The 21,412-nt window shown below is 36.5% G+C and overlaps 1 protein-coding gene across 4 annotated transcripts; it reads right to left on the bottom strand.

The window, feature by feature from the left end:
* Positions 1–4,294: 4,294 nt before the first annotated feature.
* LOC129875163 (helicase-like transcription factor CHR28) lies at positions 4,295–21,058 on the bottom strand. 4 transcript variants are annotated; one of them, XM_055950602.1, is made up of 13 exons: positions 20,864–21,058; positions 20,253–20,340; positions 19,981–20,119; positions 19,726–19,899; positions 19,334–19,638; positions 17,454–17,525; positions 17,298–17,375; positions 16,301–17,204; positions 15,671–15,801; positions 12,684–12,905; positions 9,269–9,808; positions 5,137–5,346; positions 4,295–4,681 (listed from the first exon to the last, which is right to left on the bottom strand). In XM_055950602.1, the coding sequence occupies exons 2-13, from the start codon at positions 20,316–20,318 to the stop codon at positions 4,577–4,579; spliced, it is 2,946 nt and encodes a 981-aa protein (XP_055806577.1). In that variant the 5' UTR covers positions 20,319–20,340; positions 20,864–21,058; the 3' UTR covers positions 4,295–4,576. The 4 variants fall into 4 exon arrangements, with proteins under 4 accessions (XP_055806577.1, XP_055806578.1, XP_055806579.1 ...); XM_055950603.1 differs by having other exon boundaries at positions 20,253–20,337; XM_055950604.1 differs by lacking the exon at positions 20,253–20,340.
* Between the last annotated feature and the right edge of the window lie 354 nt (positions 21,059–21,412).

Raw genomic sequence — 21,412 nt, 5'->3', positions numbered from 1 at the left:
AAATTTTCTTATATCATCTCTTCTCTTAAATATAGGTAACATCTCATCTCAATAATGCATTCTAAAACATACATCAACTTCTCAACTTAATTTCAAAATAGACAGTTAAAATGTATTAATAAACATGCTTGAAAGTAGACATCAAGGAACTTTTTCAACTCAACTCCTTCTCAATTAACAATGACACTAATCATTTTATTAAAATCAATAATGCATAAAATATTTAATGCAAAACTCAACTAGGGTTCATGTGAATGCAAACATGAATCCATAACCTCAAAAATCAATTCATCAAGTATAATATAATATACACACTAGAATTCGATAAGTAATTAAATAGATACATCATGAGTTCACTTTATCAGAATTGAAACTCAAACTCATGACTTAACTTGATTGTAGAAACATGTAGGGAACGAGGACGAACATAGTCCAATGTTCGATAGTCTTACATACCTGGAATGACGATTATCTAGTCAAAATTCAAAGACCTTGCTCAAAAACCTTGAACCCTAGCTCTTCTTCTTCTCTCCAATTCTTGCTCTCAAAAATTCAAAGTGTTAATGAGAGGGAAACCCCTTTGGGTACTAATAAGAGACTAATTTTAGTCCCAAAATGGGTTAGGTTAAGCTTGGGAAAGGTGGAAAAAGACCAAACTAACCCTTATTAAAATGGGCTCTAGTTTATCTACGGTCACTTCTACGGACCGTAGAATCTCCTACGATCGAAGAAGCCTAGGTCCAAAATCGGGTCTTACTAGAAATTACATACATGGGTCTACAACCACCTTCCTACGGGTCATCCTGCTAACTCATAGGAAAAGTCTTGAGGGCCTTTCAGAGGTTCGAGTCTATGGACCATTTCCTACATCTCGTCTAAGGTACGGGTCTTCATCTTGGATCGTAGTAGTGGTCCTAGACCACTGAATTTTGACTAAGTGTCAAGAGGTTCTACGATCATCCTCTACGGGTCGTAGAACACTCGATGGCTTGTCCTACTCGCTCGTCCTGCACATAAGGGAATCTGAGTGTCTGATCTTCACCTACGGTCTGTAGGAACTCCTACGGATGTAGAAGCCACTCCTAGGGTGGGTTGGAAGAAACTCAGATTTCTCTAAGTTTGGGAAGGACCTACGGGTGCCTCTTACGACCCCTAGGACTTTCTACGGGTAGTAGGACCCCATTCGTGGTCACTAGGCAGTGATTTCCTTCAAACTTTCTCTTGGTTCTCGAACTTGATCTAGGCTAGAATAGCACGGGGTGTTACACTGCCTTGCCTTGGGACAATGGGAAATCCCTCATCTATGTCCTATCTTTCCACATCCAAAACAACCACCAGTACCAGTCATGCACTCTCTCGCGTGATTCTTATAACACTTCTGACAAGTCGAGAAAGAGTGACCACTAGAAACACTACCATGAGACTTAGAATTTGCTGCTATATCCTTGTTGAACTTGGGTACCGAAGCATTAGAAGAAGATGGGATTGGGCCTGAAAACTTCTGTCGAAATTGAGAATGACTACCACCCCCTGATCTCTTATGAGAGTAGTCCACATTATCTATCCGAGCACTTTTATTATCCCTAACACTCTCTTTGAGCTTTTCCTCCTCAATCTGTTGAGCATGGGTCATCAAACAAGAGATATCCATCTCTTTGATCAATATCATAGTTTTACACTCTTTCACAATCATCTCGAAAACATTGAAGACAAACTTACTCATGCAAGCCCTAGGTTGTCCACCATAGTCGAAGCATACTTCAAAAGTTGAGTGAACTTCAAGGGGAAAGAAATTGTCCAAAGTACACCCTCAAACTTGTCCCAACAATAGGACCGGCGTCATCCACTCTATCATCATTCCATAGTTTGTACTAAATTTGAGTCACTCCCTTCAACTGATAAGCAGCTAACTCAGCACTCTCGACTTGAGTGATACCCATAATCTCGGTGATCTTATTAACATCTTCGTCGACCTTAGAATTATGATACTCCAAAGGGTTCATTCGAGTGAAATTTCAAACTCTAGTAGCCAACCATATTAGCATTAGGATTGACCGGGGACACAACCTCTTGATTGATCTGAGTAGTCATAGTTTGGGCTAGTACTCGAAAAGCAGCCCTAAACTCAGCATAAGAAACCTCTTCAGCCAAATGGTCCTTAGAGGCTAGAGGTGTTTGTTGCTCCACATTCTAATTCCTTCTAATATAAGCTCTTCTTGCAAGCATGATGTTGTAAATGTGTAGAGCAAGAGTTAGAGGGAGATTACATAGAGTTGCACTCTATAGAGAACGACTGAGAGTATGAAACAAGTAAAGTATTTTTTAAAACATTTTATAGCCACCTATTCATAGATATGGCGCGTTTCACACCCATTAACAGGACTCTACTCGAGTGGCTTTTAGACACCCTAAGGCTTGAACCTGGTTCTAATACCAAGTTTGTCATGATCTGAGATTACCCCTAGTAACGACACGATGCTTAGAGCCACAAGTAAACCCAAGCTAATCCCATGACATGGCATGACACTAAGATTTACACATCAACACCTGAAAAGCAGAATATAACATGAATAGTTTAATAAGAGTCTTATATTGCAAAAGACAATATCTGAGAACATATATGCAGAAACTAACTTTTTGTCTGACAAGCCTCTACTAATATATGAGTTGCGAGGACAAACCCCTAGATAACTCCAACATCTGAAAAATTAAAAGAAAAATACTGAAATAACAAGATAAGTAAGTCCTCAAAACATGAGGACTCACTAAAAGTACTAACTCGCTGATCAAAAGCTGGTACTAACAGCTTGAGTGATCAGCGCTAGAACTTATATTATAACACAATATAGGCAGAAAATATGTGGTCAGTACTTTGAATATACTGAGTATGAAAAATATGCATGAATAACATGATAAGTGTGTAAAACATGTTGATACAATGATCAAGTAACATAACAAGATATCTAATAAAACTAAACTGAAATAATTGAAATACTTGATCATGCAATAACTGAAAAGACTGACAGTGGGAAATATTAAAACCAACATATAACCATGTGAGCTACAACATGGAGTCTGATGTATATCCCCATCAAAAGGCCCAATATAATTGTTAATGTATATTACATGAGTCTGAGCTAATGTGGATCCACTAAGCTAATGTTCGTCTAAGAAAAATCCAACGTTGACATGTAGTTCTGGGACTTCGAAATTGCTACTAGAAGGTCCACGGACACTGATCAAAAACCTTCATCCCTAATCTGCTCGGTGCTAAGTATTACTCCACTGAAAAACATGCATAAAACTAATACACCAATAATCTAATAATAATGTAATTCTGATAATCTGATAAATACTGAGTAACCCCTAAATCATGATTTAAAACTGATAATATTTGTAGATACTTTATCTTAAAACATCATAAATCATGATAATTGATAAGTTTTGAAAGACACTTTATCTAAAATCATAAAAAAAAAAAAAACTTATATATATATGGGTTCATGAAAATACCATTGAAAACATACAAGTACTGAATTCATGTAAATTAAGATTATATTTCAATGAGAACTGAAATTCAATAAGAATCCATGAAAATCATAAAAATCTTAAGTTTGAAGAATCATAGAACTTGAAGAATTGGGGTTTCTTTGGGACTCAATGGATGAACGAATACCCATTGATGAAATCCCACATACCTACAATGGAATCCCTAAGTTGAATCTTAGAATAGAGACTTGATGCTTGGAACCCTAACTCTTGCTTGAGAGTTGACTTGGGAGAGAAGAAACTTGATTTTGGGTGAGTTATGAGAGAATAAGAGATTTAGTATGATAAGAATCCCCTAACCCCACTTAAAATATCCCAAAACGACATAGTATAGAAATTAAAAAAATGGACAAAGACCAAAACCCCTGATTAAAGGCTATCGGAGGGCATCTACAAACCGTAATTCCTTCTACTGTAAAAGTCTGTCCGTAGAATTTAGGCTTGAATTCTAACTTTCTAAAGTTTGGAACTACGAACTCAATCTACGATCTATAGTTTAGACTATGATCGTTCATGTACGCTCATAGAAGGATAATACTGAAATACATGATTTCTCAAGATTGATCCACCAGACCCTTTCTACGGACCGTAGTTCAATCTACGACCCGTGAAATGTGCTCGTAAGGATCATGAAATTTTTGAGATTTCTGTAGTTTCAGGACTTGGTCTATGAGGCCCATCCACGACCTGTAGATCCCTCTCAATTTGCTAACCTCTTTCTAGAAATAAATAAGAAAAATGCACATACATGATAAGACGGTGTATATATACAAAAGTCAAAACAAGCAAGGATTTCTAGGAAGTCTGATGTCTGCCTTTAAAAGGCAACAAAATTGGTCAGGATTAGCAGTAGAAATAAATATCTTACCCATCGGTCTCACTATGATGAGCCATAGCAAGTATTTCTAATGACTTGAGTTGCATTCAAAATATCTCCCAGGTGTTAACCTATTCCTCCTACATATGAACATTCTTGCTAACTGGCCATAACAACCCAAATGCAGATAAAAAAGTCATGCCTACTGTATTAGAGATTAAACAGATATCTAAGATCTTCTACAGTTAGTCGACTAGCTGTGCCTCCACTTTGATCTTCACCAAAAGCAGATGCAACCATATTCCTCTTGTCCTCCTGAAATTACAAATCCAAAGATTAAACTACGATGAACACCACACAAAATACGTGTGTGCATTTAAACTGCATAAGAGGGGCTTAGAGCCTAAGTCTTCAAAATAATCTAAATCATCAAAGTCACCATTCTGTGTTTCAACAAAGTCTCTGCAAGTGTTGGTGTCTAAGATGAGAAGAAAAATCAAATTACAGAAGAAAACTGAGAGAAGATGGTAGATGCGTAAATACAAGGACAATATTCACAATATTAACAAGGGAAAAAAAAGGATGGGATCTGAGAAGGTAGGAGGACAGAATCAGACGAACTTATGCAATTTCACTTGGACCTCCTCGAGAACCCTGAATCTAGCCTAAAATTGCATCATGCCATAAAAATATGCAGGTCAATTAACTAACAAATAGAAAAAAATGTGGGGTTCAACAGATACAGTGACAGGGTATGAAGTGAGATAAACCTGGAGAGCTATTATTCGATCTTCAACTGTGTCTTTGACAGTTAAACGAGACACGGTGACTGCACGAGTTTGTCCTATTCTGTGAGCTCGATCAATAGCCTGATCTTCAGTGGTTGGATTCCACCAAAGGTCCAGAAGAATTACATGAGAAGCTGCCACCATATTTAGGCCAAGATTTCCAGCTTTTAGCGACATCAACATGACAGTCACCTGCAAAAGAGGATATTCTTCAATTCGGATACACAATAAGGTCCAAGAGAAAGAAGTGGTTAGATGGGAAAATCCAGAGTACCCAATTCGAAACTTCGAAACAAAACACTACCTTGCAGCACTGGTACCAATGTAGTGCTAAAGGAATAACAAGATAAAAGTCTTTAGTCCACCTCTTTGTTAAGTGTTTCATGAAGCCATACAGTAATTACTAACTAAATTTAGTGAGCATGGTGCTAGAAAAAGGTACTCCTTGTCAGTATAAAGAGCGATTATAAGAAACAGTTCATTTGAACTCTTAGAATGAATTGATTGCATGCATGACAAGGGTATTGCAGAAAAAAGATATAAACATAATTTCCTGACGAAAGAACATATGTACGAACAATAGGGGTGGGCATATAACCGAAAAAATGATTGGACAAAAATTTTCAATTTTTCATTTTTGGTTTTTCCGTTTACTCAGTCCATTCACTACCAACTTTCTTTCTAACTTTGGTTTTTCAGTTCGATTGTCGGTTTCAATGATTCATTATTTGAGTATTTCGGTAAACTGAAAAACCAAAATTATAAAATTCAGTTCCGAGCCCCTTTAGGTAGTTATGTTGTTACCCAATTGCTAATTGCCCCAATATTTGAAGCCCAAACCTTTCCACTGAAAAAGGTCCAACGCCCAAGGTGGTAGGGCTTCTTCAGTTCTTCAATTCCAACTTTACGCCACTGCTGACTTGCTCACTGCTGTTATTTTGCCTTGCAGCACTGCTCACTGATGCTGAGCTGCTACATGCCACCGTCCATCGCTCTCGTTGTCACCGACTACCTACGTCCTCTGCTCGTTCAAAAGCCTCCAGTTTTTGTGCTGCTTCCCTCCACTCTTTGAGCCTACTCCTTCACCTCTGTGAAGATGTATGCTGGTCAATCTTACGCTTTGTGTATTTGCAAAATTTGATACCTACATATTCTTCCATTTAAATTTTAGAGGCTTCATTTTTTATTTCATTTACAGTGGTTTGATCTTTTCTCCACACTTATGTCTGTCAATGTTGTTGAACTGCATTTTCAGATCTACAACATGAGCTTCACTAATGCGACTACGGGCCTCGCGAACGCAACAAAGAAATTGTAGCCTATAAGAGTTGAGTTAAGAATTTCAGCAACGTTTTAACTCTTATAAACACTCCTTTGCAATCGCAGTAAGGTAACAACATGAGCTTCACGAATGTGACTAGGGGCCTCGCAAATGCAACAAAGGCATTAAAGCCTATAGGAATAGGAACAAGAATAGTCCTACTTGGAAAAGGATTAGTATATAGAATCCAACTTGGAAAAGAAATAGTATATAGAATCCTGGAAAAGGATTGAGTTATAGTGTCTATAAATAGGGTCCCAGTGTAATTATGTAGATACACAATTCAATAATATTCTTCTCCAATATTTCTCACATGGTATCAGAGTTTCATCTCTACAAAGAGCTTCTGTTGCCGGTGATCTGGAGGAAGAAGTCTATATGGAGCAACCACCTGGTTTTGTTGTTTAAGGAGAGTTTAGTAGCCTTGTATGTCGATTGTGCAGGTCACTCTATGGTCTGAAACAATCTCTTCTCAAGCTTGGCTTGGGAAGTTCAACACAATAATCAGCAATTTGGCATGACTCGTAGTGCAGCTGATCATTCTCTGTTTTATCGTCATTCTGCATCAAATTTAGTATTTCATGAAATGACTAAGCACATTGAGATAGACTGTCACTTTGTCAGAGAAAAGATATTCTTAGGAGATATTGTTACAAAATTTGTGAAGTTGAGTGATCAACTTGCAGATATCTTCACCAAGCCCCTCACAGGTCCTCTTATTAATTATATCTGCAACAAGCTCGGTACATATGACTTGTATACACCATCTAGAGGATGAGTGTTAGAGAAGGAATAAGAACAAGAATAGTCCTACTTGGAAAAGGATTAGTACATAAAATCCTACATGAAAAAGGATTGTATTATAGTGTCTATAAATAGGGTCTCATCGTAATTATGTAGATACACAATTCAATATTATTCTTCTCCCGTATTTCTCACAGCCTATAAAAGCTTAGGTAAAAATTTCAGCAACGGTTTAACTCTTAAACTTGGAATGTGGGGGAGACAAGCTCTTGAAATTGGATCAAGAAAAGGAGTTTCAACCCCCCAAATTTTGGGTAATGAATCCTTATACCAGCCTAGTGTTTTTGTTAATTTTATTGAATTTGAACAATGGAATCATGCTAATCAAGAGGCCCAAAATGGGAATTTTGGACCTAACCTAGAAATAGAAAATCATTGATCTAACCTAGCAAACGGGTTCAAGAGAGGACTTGATTATTGAATGGGATACAATAGCTTATGGATTGTCCATGAATCAATTTCGGACTGTTGACCTGGGGCGGATTAGAGTTGACCAAAAGTTTGATTTGACCCTACGACATCCTAAATTTGTGAGATTGATTCCTCTAGACAAACTTGGACACGTTATTAACGATTTTGAATATATTGAGGCTGTCAGAGTTTGCTCGAGAGGATTTTGGCATTTCAAGTATCCCTGTGCATGTTTTCACATGATTTGATACTTTTTTTTAGTAAGTTCACATGATTTGATACTTCCGGCAGATTTAGCGAGTTGCTGTGATATTGCTTAGTTGTTTAGCATGTGTTATTACTCAGATAGAGATTGTTGTACTTGAGCCTCTTCAGATGCCTGTTATCTATTTAATAGCTTGTTACTGGGATAGTGGGTTTGAGCTTGAGTGAGAGTACTCATTGCACCATTGGGGATTGAAAACTAGTTCTCCCTACCAAACACTCCAAAGAGGTAAAACAGACCATGCTTTAACGAGTTAATGGCTTTGAACGCAAGTAATAGAAATCTCAATACCTTGTAGTTCACTAAAACAACAGCATACCCAATGTAATCCCATAAGTGGGGTCTGGTGGCAAACCTTACCCCTACCTTTGTGAGGTAGAGAGGTTATTTGCAATAGTTCACTAGAAATAAAAGACATTTTGCATTGATGGCTGATTATTTAGGAAGGGCTAAACGGGGGATCACAAGGGATATTAGTTTTAGGAGAGCTTATTACTTTCAGGAGAACCATAAATCAATATGAATGGGAAGAGGTCGAGGATCTTTATTTTTTGGATAAACGGTAGAGATTTCTCTTAGAAGAATATATCAACATGTAGTAGGGAGAGATGAAGCTAAGATGATATGAAGGAATCAAGGGTGAAATCTTTCGAGGTGAACTCACTTTTAATGGCGTTACTAGTAGGGGAGTTGAGGGAAGCACATTTGAAATACCAAGGCATCAAAGGAAGTAGCTTTAAAAAAATATAAAAATAAGAAAAGGAAAAACTAGTGTAAAGTGCGGATGTAATCTGATCGGCAAATGATCTCAAAAAGCGAAAGTCTTTTGCAAGTTAATGGTGGCGTTGCTTATGCAAGGAGTTTGGAACTAGATCACCTTCTATTGCTTTGCAGCTTCAAAGCTATGTATGGACCATGAACACTGAACAAAGTTTGTAGAGTTTAAGGGTTCAAATGATTGGCAAGTAAAGTAAGGCAACTTGGAGGATGAGATTACTTAGTCTTTTGGCTTATTTGGATAGATATAAAGAGTAGAGAGTTCAATAATAGCTACACGATGTTAGGAGTATTACACATTCTTCCTTAATCTATTTCTATGATGCAAACAAGATGACTCCCTTTTGTATAGAGAACTGGGTTAACTTGATGGAAAATAGGTTGAAAATTAAATCCATCATGTATAGTTTTCCATACACCTTGGACTGATATTAATGAAATTATTGATAGATATATATCAAAAGAGAAAACAGTGGGAATTTTGAAATATTTAAGAGATTACTGCACAGCAAGCAAGCATACAAGAATTTGCCAACCTCAGGATTTGTGTTGAACTCTTTGACAGCTCTGTCTCTAGCAGCAAGAGACATTGTACCATCAAGCCTCTCATACCGAAAACCAGACTGGTTCAAAGCACGCTCAACCAAGTTTAACATGCCTGTCCACTGAGAGAAGACAATGGCCTTTATCGGCCCCTTGGATTGCAATTCTGAATCTCTTTCTCCCAAATTTGATGAATCACCATTGCATTGCACCAAGATATCTGATTCTAAATAGGGATCCTTTGACTTACAACATGACTCAAGAATTTCAATAGCAGTTCTTATTTTAGAAGAACTGTACTCATTTTCCATGATGGATTTCTCATCAAATTCAGAAAAGCTAGAAGGATCGCCATTTACATCACCTGTTACACATTTTTTAAGGGTAGCTTTGGAATATACAGCCTCAGGACCAAGTTGTTCTCTGCAGCCAGGTGTAGGACATGTATTATCTTCCCCAGTTAAATAATCTGATACACATTGATTGCAGAATACGTGTCCGCACATGGTAACAACTGCATCTTCAGGCACATCCTGTGGAATTAATAACAGTAAGACATCAAACTAGCATGTACACTATCACAGTTGTACCGACAAAGACTGTCATAACTATAAAACAAAATAACAAAAATAAACTGACCGACAATAAATATGCTACTACAGAGTACACTTTAAAGTGACTTTCAACTGAGCCAAATCAATCAAGATGCACAAACACTATTCCACTTAGCCTTTAGATTTATTCAGATTTTCCTTTTACAAGGGAGAACAGCACTTTTGACTTCAATGTTACGATGGATATCAATTTGAAGCTTGTTCAGAGATATGACAGCTCACTGCATTTTACTTGCCTAAACTTTTATTTACACCATAGCTTTGCAATCACTAATTTAATCTTTGAAGTTTTAGGGTACTTAGTTGGGGAGGCCCCAGTTAGTAGGGAGATTTGGAGGAGATAAATGAGAGGTTTTAGCTAACAACATTGAATTTAGGCTCTCTTGAGGAGCCATTTGCAGTGACTTTCCATAATATAGAGTCTTAGTCAAGCTTCCCTTATTCTTTCTAGTTAGTTAAGGATATAATATGAACACATGCAATGTAAACACAATTTAAATGTTTTCCTAGTCAAACTTTCCTTGTTTCTTTTAGGATTTATTACTTGTTCCTTTTCCTAAGGTAGTTTAGGACTTTATTTCCATGCCTATTTAGGACTAGTTTGGGGGCTCCATCTCTCTATAAATAGGGGTGTTCTCTTCATTTTTTTTGGACAGATGTTTATGCTGAATAATATTGGAGAGTTCTCTCTTTTGCTCTTTTGAATATGGTTACTTTGGATTTATTCTTTTAAAAAAATGGTAATTGTATGTGTGTACATACATACATACATACATACATACATACATACATACATACATACATACATACATAATACATACATACATACATACATACATACATACATACATGCATGCATGCATGCATGTGTATATATATGCAAAAGTTGGCCCCGACACCACAGTCATCAAAAAAAAAATATATATATATATATACATATATATATATATATAAGAACCAAAACAGTAACTAGGTAGTACTGAAACCATATTTCATATTTACATGTGAGCTCTAAAATTCTACTGTCCTCTATCTATAATGAGTCTAAAACATCAATAATAGAAACAGTATCATTAGAGTAAATCTAAATACACCAAAAACACAGAAGCAGGATGAAGTTCAACTTGATCTTTTGCACATCATTCTCAATATTCTCAAAACATCTGGAGTTTCTCTCCTTCAAAATTGTCCACCAAATACAAGTAGGGACAATTCTCCATATACTCCTACCCTTCTCCTGTAAATCTGTTTCCTCCCAGCTTTTTAAAGCCTCTGTAACCCTTCCATGGATAGTCCAGGATATGCCTTTAAGGTTTAAGATTACTCTTTTTAGCTTCCACATGTTTTGGGTATAATTTCTTGAATTGTTTTTACTAAGTTCTTGGATCCCTAACATGATTCTTACCATTAACATGGCCTTGGAGTAGCTGAGTTCAGCTTAAGAGCAACAGAAGTACACTACCTGCATCAGTGTTGTGAAAAAGCGCCGAAGCGCTCGCTTTAAGCGTGAAGCGAAGCGAGGCGAGGTACTAGCGCTTCAACACCGTGAAGCGAAGCGATTTCAAAAAAGCGTGCGCTTCATGGGAGAAGCGAGAAAAAAGCTCGCTTTTTTTGAAAAAGCGGCACTAGGGTTTTTATTTTTAAAAAAAAACTGTAAAACTTATAATTAATTGTTCCAAGCTGCTGTGACTTCTTCTTCAACTTCGACAGTTCAACCAGGTTAGTTTTTCTTCTTCTGTTCTTCTCTTCTTCTGTTCTTCTCTTTCTATTTCTATTTTTATTTTCATTCAGCAGTTCTGCCGTCTGCGCAACTGCTGCGATGTTCTTCTCTTCATCTCTTCTTCTCTTCTTCTTTTTCTATTTCTGCGCAACTGCCGCCTGCAAAGAATTATTTTTTTCAAGTTTTATTCAGCAGTTTGGCCATTTTTTTTGAAGATTAAGCATATGCTCTGTTTTTTTTCCACAGTGTGGCTGCTTTATTATTTTTTTTTTAATTTTGCTGCAGTTGCTCTTTTAATTTTGCTGCAGCTGCTCTATTATTGTTTTGACAATTTGACTTGTGTGACTGAATTATTATTCTATTTTTTCTTTGTAGTAAGTTGTATTTTCTTAATGGCACAAAAAAGGAATCCAGCTTGGGCATATGGAATTGCCATGGGAAGTAATACAAAAATCAAATTTGTTTTTTGTGATATGACATATAATGGCGGAATATTTCGTCACAAGAAACATCTTATTGGTGGTTATAAGATGTTAAAGTGTGTCCAAAGGTCCCGAATAGTGTGAAGGAAGAAATAAAAGAGTATTTTACGGAAAAAAAATGAATTTAAAACTCAAATGAATCCTGAAGCATCCATGGTTAATCTTGTTGATGATGATGAAATGGATGATGAAGTTGAAGTGAATATGCCAATGGGGCAGATTTTATTATCTATGCATATTTTATATTTTATATTTTTATACTAAATAGCGTTTTTTCTGAAAAAAGCATGCACTTCGCTCCACGCTTCTCGCTTATGTGAAGCGAGCCCCTGTCGCTTTTTTCCGCTTCTCGCTTCTCAAAACACTGACCTGCATCGCTCTCTTAGAGGGGAAGGGGAAATGGAGAATGCATGTAACATAGATAAGGGCTATTTTCTAATTTGAGGTGAATCATAATGGTTTTGACTGCCTAAGACTTCTACCTCAACTTGCACTTGTATCCTTGTCAAATAGATCAAGAATTCAAGAAATGAGAAGCCCACAAACTCTAACCATAAAAAGCAGACAAGGATAATAACCAAGGAGAACTTACATCGCATACGGAACACGTTACTAAAGAAGTTTCCAATTGTTTCAAGAGATTCTCCACTATTTCCTTTGGGAGCTTCTTTGCCATCTCTGATGAAGCTCTTCCAACAGAATTGTAACTCTCCCTTTTGACAAGTTTTGGGTGGTCACAAGCCTGCCGAAGTCGCAGAAGCATCAATAAGATGTTCGCATAGTTTTGCTTCACAGTTCCAGCTGCAGCATATGCCTGCAAGATAAGTACATCTTAATTAAAGAGACAAAACTAGAGCTAGTGAAATCAGCTAAACAACAAAACATAAGAAGACTACTAGAAATCTCAACCTGCTCTGGAGGTCAAAAATTTTACCAAATTGCTTCATAACTCAGGAAGGACTAAAAGTTTCGTCTTGAAAATGGAGTCAATCAACGTAATAGGATTCCAAAATACAAAGTGATGGTAGTGTACTAAACTTATCATGAGAGTGAGAAAAAGAATTCTTTCTTGTCAAATTCCCATAACCAGAAGACATCACTTCGTATTCCCATCTTCTATTTGATGTCTTCTTTCTTTCTTTTACTGAGCCCCCAGGTATGTAGAGCATAGCATTTTGACCCGAAATTCCCCAATATGTGTTGGACACAAACATAATGAATATTACAGTTATACTAATGTACATCTTTTGCCATTTAATCATCAAAGTATATTATATACTCAATAAAGAGCATATTCACACGTCTAATATCCAAATGCAATAAAATATGGTAGTCTATTATCATTCCATGCTTTTTCTGTTTGCTCCTGAGAATGATTTGAGTGAGAGGAAATGGTGATGACCCCATATACAATAGGTATAACGAAAAATGGGCCAATAAACATATGGAACAGCTCACAAATACCCTTCATCCACCTTTTGGTCTAAAAATACCCACAACCTATTTTTTGGTCAAGAATACCCCTCAAACTAACACCCTAAACCTGATGGCTTTGTAAAATATAAAATAGCCATGTGGCTTATTATGATTGGCCACATATATTACTTAATTTAAAAACTAAACCCACCCCACTTTTTAAACCAACAAATCCACTCCATATTATCCAGCTACTCCGACTTTAATTCTCAAGCTTATTTCTTTCAGCTTCAAGATGGGGGAATTCCACGGAGCAGCACGAACTTGGTGAAATTTTCATGCCCCCAAAATTTGTCAGAAGACTGACTTTTCAAATAGATTTGATCATGAAACTTCTCCAGATGATGCCCAAGTATTTTAAAAAATCAAGTAGGATTTGAAAGAAAAAGACATAAATTGCTAAAGATATTGTCGGCTTGTCCCTGAAAGTGGATGCACTCTCTTCCTAGAGGTTGAGACCTTGAATTAGGTGTCATCAGCAAGGTCAAAGTGAAAATGAGAAGAACAGGTTGAAGTTTTAAGAATGGATCAGTGGGTATGGATTAAAAAAGTGGGTGGGTTTAATTTTAAAATAATAATATATGTGACCAATCATATACTAAGTCACGTGTCAATTTTAAATTGCAAAAAGCCTTCAGGGTTAGGGTGTTAGTTTGAGATTATTCTTGAACCAAAATAAATAGGTTTGGGGTATTTATAGACCAAAAGGTGGATGGAGGGTAATTATTTATTTTTTTGATGAAATGGATGGAGGGTATTTTTGAGCTATTTTCCATATGTGGGGGGTATTTTTGACCCTTTTCCGTAGGTATAATGAAGAGCTATCTACTCTATCCATTTCAGATTGCACGCCATGAGTTTCACATCTAAGATGTAAAAATGCTAGGGTTTCTGATTGACAGGATATTAATTGCTATAAGCTGCTATCAATGAACTAATCAGTCAACCATGCCTTAATCACAAACTAATTCGGGGGTCGACTACACAAATCTTCTATATACATTCTTTCTTTTTGGGCCCAATCCAGTCCATTACTAAGTAATATTTGTTAGAAAAATTAGGGGTTAGCTAACACTACAGTTTCTCTAAATGAACACTAGACATACAAATCTAACCAAACTACAAACACTAAGTTCTTGGCAAACAACATCGGCTACTATTGAATGGGAAAGTCTAATAGGCTATTACTAATACTTGCAGGCTTCAAAAAATTGAACTTTCCTTAGAAATAGGAGAAAACAGTGTCATCCTCAATCACCAATTGTTACATGTGAAGCTCAAGAAGGTATGAATCAGAAATAGCAACCACAATTGTGATTAAGACTACCCATTGTATACATTCAGCAGTTTAACTGCCCCCGCTCTTTTACAGCCCAAAATCTGAACAAAGCCATTAAATTATGTCACACATGCCCAGTGCATATAGTATTGAAAGTAGCAGCTTTCTCAAAAAGCGTGTGATGGTCAGACAAAATATGCAACACTATCAACCTATCATGAGATGTAGCTAGTTTCATGTTACAAATCAGCATATTGTACCAAACCACTTCATTCTCTAGAAGCTCCCCTGGTTTTTATCAATTTGAGTATGTTTTTAATTTTCATAGTAGAGCATTCTTATATGTAGTTGGTTTTTATATCTCAAGGAAAAAAACATACTATGAGAAGTGTAAGACATGCTAAAGACACACAAATGGAATCAGTTTCAAATGTTTAAAATCACCTTATAGGAGCCTTTTGATCAATCCAAAACTCAAATTGACAAACCACAACTTGAGAACTCAGCTCACATAGCACAACATGTACTACCAAAGATTTCCTGGAAGTTCTGTTGAACAGAAAACTCAAAGACAACGAATAGAACATAAATAGAAAAGACTTCCCAGTTATTCAGACTTCTGACTTCTGTTGAACAGAAACTTAGAGAATATGACCAGAACATCGAATTGTAAGAAACTTGTCTATGTTAAGTAAACACTACCCTTAAGTTAGTTAAGAGAAATGTCATAAAAAAGGATGACATGATGCAGTGAATGTTATTTTCATTAACAATGTTAGGTTTTGACACATATATAGGGTTAAAGGAGGCAGACAGTGAGGCACCTTAAATTGTGATCGCGATTCAGCTTCTAATTTGTTATAGAAAGCTCGTTCCTCGGTAGAGAAAGCCACCTTCTTCAACTGTATAGTTTTTGGTGGTAAGTTTATAATTGCCTCACCATCAATCACGGTACCTAAATCAGTAACATTCAGATAATGAGCTACACATAAAAATATCTGTTGAAGATCTAACTAGGAAGTAATTTACCAGACTTATAATGAACACATGAGAGTGAATTAGGTTATAGCAAATTTGAAAGATCTATATATTGAACAAAAGAATATAAACCCCATTCAGACACACATGCCGGCACCACACAGATGCATGGATAATAAAAAAAATGTGATTTGAGTAAAAATGAATATAGAAAGCTGCTACTACATCAAGCTCACTCTGTGAGCTATATAGGAAAACTTCAGTATGGAGACTATTTCGTAAAAAACAAGTTGCTGTTGCAACCAGTGTCAAAAGGAAAATGAAAGTGGGGGGGGGGGGGGGGGGGGGGCAATTACTTTTGAAAATCCAGGCAGTAGCAAGACCAAAAGCCTTAAACCCCACAATATTCTCATAAACAATTCCTTTTACAAAAATGCATTACACAAAGATAACAACAAGGAAAAATCAATGGTTACCTTTTGTTCGCCGCAACATTATGGCCCTCAAAATTGCTTGAAGCTTCTTATACCCATTAATTGAGTTTATAGCAATTGGAAACTTAATTTGGCTGCAAAATGACTTATATTCAGCATAGGGATCATATCTCAGAAATCTGAAGTAGCTGAAAAGTTCATCAATGGCATTCTGTATCGGTGTTCCAGATAAGCACCACCTTCGTTTTGCTCTAAGGCTGCAGCATGCTCTAGCTACTTGTGTTCTATGATTCTTGATTGTCTGGGCTTCATCTAAAATCACCCTAAACCAACTGACTTTGGCAAGAGTACCACAATTAGGATCAAAGTCATCTGCATCAAATCCTTTTCTGCCCTTTTTTCCCCTCTTACTAAGAGATGATTTTTTCCGCTTCTTACTTGAAGAGAAGTCAGAAGATATTCCAAATCTCTCTCCATTTTTTTGGTCATCATCATCCTCTTCAACTAAAGCTTGTTTAGGAACTTCATTTGTCACAATGGCATACGTAGTAAGGACCACATCATATTTTGCCAGTTCCGACGGTTTCTTAGTCCTACTACCACCATGATAGATTAAAATAGATAGATGTGCATTATCTGTTACTTTCTCATCCAATTCTCGAGCCCATTGTCGAAGAACACTTGCTGGACACACTACCAATGTACCAGCTGCTGGCCTCCTACGTCTAAACCCCTTTATAGAAGTTCTTAGATCTGGAATCACCTCAACACCATCTATTTCTCCACACTGGTTTGTTTCCTGAGAAGCAGGAACAACATTTTCATCATCATCATCCAAATTCAAGGCTTCAGCTTTAATAGCATCCAGATCTTTTGCTTTAGACTTATCCTGAGCTGACCTCTGCATCTGTATGAGGGCAATCATTGAAATAGTCTTACCAAGACCCTGCAACATAACAGAAAATAATAAACATGATGAATACCAGCAGAAGTCCAAGAATAAACTAAGCAGAATAAGGCCCACGGCATTATATTTGACCTGATCATCAGCCAGAATACCACCCGAACAATGTACACTACCAGTTTCTTTTTGAAGCATCCACGCCAAAGCAATTCTCTTAAGGAGGAAAAAAGTAGTTAGAACACATACTATGACAAGAAAATAAAATGATGTTTAAAGTAGCACAAGTAGAACCTGGTGTCTTAGGAGCGAAACTGACAAAAGACCTTCTGGCAGACGAGCTTCTACCTTGGGCTGGTTCAAATCCTGCCAGAAAAGAGCACAAGTATGCTAAACTATAAGCTGAATGTAAATACAAGAGACGCAGCCTCTGGAAGCTCATAGTGCAATAACAACGACTATGCCTTAGTCCCAAACAGTCATTGTAGGCGCCAGTCGCGAATTTACACATCAAAAAAAGGGTTACATGAATCCGTGGTCATCCAACTAAACTTTCTATATTATCTATATAATTCTTAAAATATAACTATTATTATCTGAAGGCACACATGGTCAAAAGAGATTGAGTAGTGCATTGGTTGAAAGCTGGTTTTAACTATTTCAGGTCAAGGGATTGAATCCTACTTACTGCCATTTGTTTCTTTCTAAGTTTTTTTCCTAAAGAAGTCTTCCTTATAAAGCTGCACCCTTCGTCTAAAAAAAAAATCCAACACAGAAAAGCAGCCAAAACACAAATGATACCATTTTTCTTTTCATTTCTTTATACTAAAGCAAAAGCTCTTGTTCTTATAGCTAATAGCTTAGAAGTTGGAACACTTTGAGTTTTCTCCATCCCCATATCTATTCTCTAATCCCAATATATCCTAATATATCCTAAAACATAAAACTCCAAGCTAATAGGTGTTGCCTCTTTATTGCTCTAAAACCTAAATTGCTAAATCACCATCACAAAGGTCAAATCGACATCGCATTCTTATCTTACAAAGAACCGGTGCACCCGGAGTCTTGAAATCCTAGAGTATTAGTACATCACTGAATATACAATTCAAAAAAAGTGAGGCAACTCATATTCGCTAACTAACATATAAGTTTCCAACTTCCAATCAACAACGGACTCAAAAGAAGGGAGAGGGGCGTTTTCGAAGAAAGAATAAAAAAAATGGATTCAACATTTGGGCTGAGGAATGTCTTCTTCTGCTTCTGGTAAATCAAAAGGTAATCTTTCACACTCGCATTTGAGAATACAAACTCTTGTTGCACCCCAAAAATGGATTTTTATTCGACTCTGGTAGGCGCTATATAAGCTCAACTCATATCATCATCGTACCAAATAAAAAATAGAAGTGAAAAATAAGATACATACATACTATTATACATATATATATATATATATAATAACAACAATAATAAAAGTTCTCTACATTTTTAATGGAGGCTCAGAATGCATTTGAAACAACTTTTTTTTATAGGGTACATACTCCATGTCACACCAAATCATACTTCCAGCAGATCCATAAATACCATAGCAATCAAATTCCTGCTATATCCTCCCTAGAGGATAAAACATACATTTTCCAGAGGAGAGATGATAATATTCTGAGAATGCATTCACAGCAATTCTCAAATAAATCTATATCATTCACCGAACAAAAGAAATCTTTGCACCTTTTCCCCAAAAAGGAAACAATCTGAGATGATAGACACTAGAAACTAACTTAAATTTTTCCTGGTCATGTCAATAAAGTCATGAACCTTTGAAATTAAAAAAATGGGAACTAAAGAAAGGAAACCAAATCCCACCAGAAAGATAACTATTTCAATTTCTTCAAACAGACAAAATAACAGGGCATTGACAAGAAACAACCATTGTGTTCTAGACTAGCTTAGTCCTATTCAACCGTATAGTTTCAAGCATACAGAATAATTAATTCAAAAATAGAAAAGGGATATCAACTGACAGCAGTGAATTCAATTTTGCAATCTATTATGGGGAGGAGAGAATAGTGACCTTCTGGTTTGGTCGAGACAAAAAAGAAGGTCCAATGCATAAAGTTCCTAGATTGTGCAATCCAATACAGCATTTACAGATCACAAGAAAGGGCATAAACAGGTACCTGCAGAGCAGCTTGAAAGATCAGTCTCTCATCAGCTGCTGCAGCTCTCTCCTCAGCTGTCCCAGGGTAATGTAAGGGATCATTTACACTGGCATATTGAACACCTGAAGTGGCCTTTCTGTGCATCAAAGACGAAGGTAATAGTCTGCTTCCTTTGTTTTCGTAGAGAACTAACTCATTATGGTTGCCCCTGCTTGAACTTGCCCATTGAGATTGACGATTCTGACTGCCAGGTATATCCAAAGGCTGAAGGGATGTTGGAAGTGTCCGCTTTAGAGTTTGTTGCAGAAAATGCTTCCTACTATCTGCATCAGAAACAAAGATTTTCTTTTCAATAAACAGTACTGTGCAAACTATTCCTGCCTTTAATACTTGTGACAGACCATTATTACCATTTCCAGAAGAGTACTCGAAATTCACGTCTCTAATTGCTCGCGAACTTGATGGTCCACTGTCATCAGTAATAGTTGGAGGATTCATAGATCTATTACTATGATAGTTAGAAGAGCCTCCATTAAGATAACTTGGTCTTGTGGGCGACGAAACCTTTTGGGATGGACGGCTATCTGACATTGTTCCATGGTCTAAGTTATAGACAAACTCACCATAACTTTGTGCCAGGAAGAGAAAAAAAGTCAATTCTTTACCTGTTGCCCATGATGGAAGGATTCGAGAAGTAGCAGAATCCCTGAGAGGAGACTCATCTGTGTAGTTGTCTATTTCACGCAAGTCCGAATCATCTGAAGAGATATCAATTGCATCCATTGGAGAGAATATAGAACCAACCTGTATTCAAGCAACACTATGGCAACGTCATAAAAAGATCATAAAACAGGCACTCCAATAATTCAGAACTAGATTCCCTGATAAACTATTCATTTACCAGATGGGAGAAATGTCTTAAAACCAAGTTACTAACCAGTTTGCGGAAGAAGCTACATGTACACTCTAGAAAATAACCAACAGGATCCACATGGTCACGCATCTAATGAGTTGAAACCATCCTACTGTCAAAAAAGGAGTTGAATAACATAAACTTCACAATAACTGAAACACAAGGAGAGAAAAGAAAAAAAAGGGTTTGATTATGTAACTTAGAAAATACCAACAAAAAAAATGCAGTTTACAGAAGCCATGCATGGAGAGAGTAGACATAAAGGCAGCTTCTTTTTTATAACGAATATGATCATAAACTGAAGAAAGTAGTGCTAGCCTTCTGACATTCAACAAGTTCAAGAATGGAGAAAAAGTTTCGTTTCAAAGAAATTGATTAACATAATTAATTGTTCAAAGAAAATTTCATACTAAAACTTAGATAGAAAGAAGGAAACAACTCAATTTCAGGGCAATAACATAGAACATTCAACTCAAAGAGGAGAAAAGCAATCGGTACTAATCAGAAGCACAAAAAAAAACTTCATTAATTGAACTTACATGGGTGTCCCTAAAGACAACATTTTGAAATACCCATTAGGGAAAGCCCACACACAATCAAAAACAAACTAACCCATGAAACAGAAAAGGAGATACCTGATGTTTGGCCTAGCTCTGACATCAATTAGGGATCGACTGAAAAGCCAAGTAATTTCCCTTCTTGTCTTCTAATGGGAAACCTGAAAAGCCCTAATCAAGTCAGAGGCGGAGGAGAGAGAGAGAGAGAGAGAGAGAGAGCGTGTGTGTGTACATTCCCTCGTATTTTGGGTGTTCCCTTCTTAACCATGTACGCCCGACTCTCTAATCTAATGCTTCTCTTTCTCTCTCTCTCTATATATATATATATAGATATAAGGGTGTTCATTAATCAATTTGGATCGGATATTAGTTATAGTTATAATTAAAATTAAATTATTTAATTAGTTTTAAAATTATTAAAATCAAATTAAACCAAATAAAATATACATTCATTAGTTTAGTTATTATCAGTTTTGGTTTGGTTTGATTCGGGTATTTAGTTATTAACCATACACAAAAATAAAATAAAGAATTGATTCAAAAGAGAAAAAAGACAATAATTCATTAAAAATAAATAAATTATCTTCGTGCTATTTTGGATCTTATAATTCTTATATCAGAACTTTA

This window comes from Solanum dulcamara, chromosome 11 (genome assembly GCF_947179165.1).
Source record: "Solanum dulcamara chromosome 11, daSolDulc1.2, whole genome shotgun sequence".
Lineage (NCBI taxonomy): Eukaryota > Viridiplantae > Streptophyta > Magnoliopsida > Solanales > Solanaceae > Solanum > Solanum dulcamara.
This window is presented reverse-complemented; position numbering and strand designations above follow the sequence as displayed.

Excerpts from the sequence above, each read along its gene's own strand:
- LOC129875163 (XM_055950602.1), bottom strand. The coding sequence starts at position 20,318 with ATGCGTGACCATGTGGATCCTGTTGGTTATTTTCTAGAGTGTACATGT. Across the intron at positions 20,120-20,252 it reads GTAGCTTCTTCCGCAAACTG|GTTGGTTCTATATTCTCTCC; the intron begins GTTAGTAACTTG and ends GCTTGAATACAG. Across the intron at positions 17,376-17,453 it reads TTTCGCTCCTAAGACACCAG|AGAATTGCTTTGGCGTGGAT; the intron begins GTTCTACTTGTG and ends TTCCTCCTTAAG.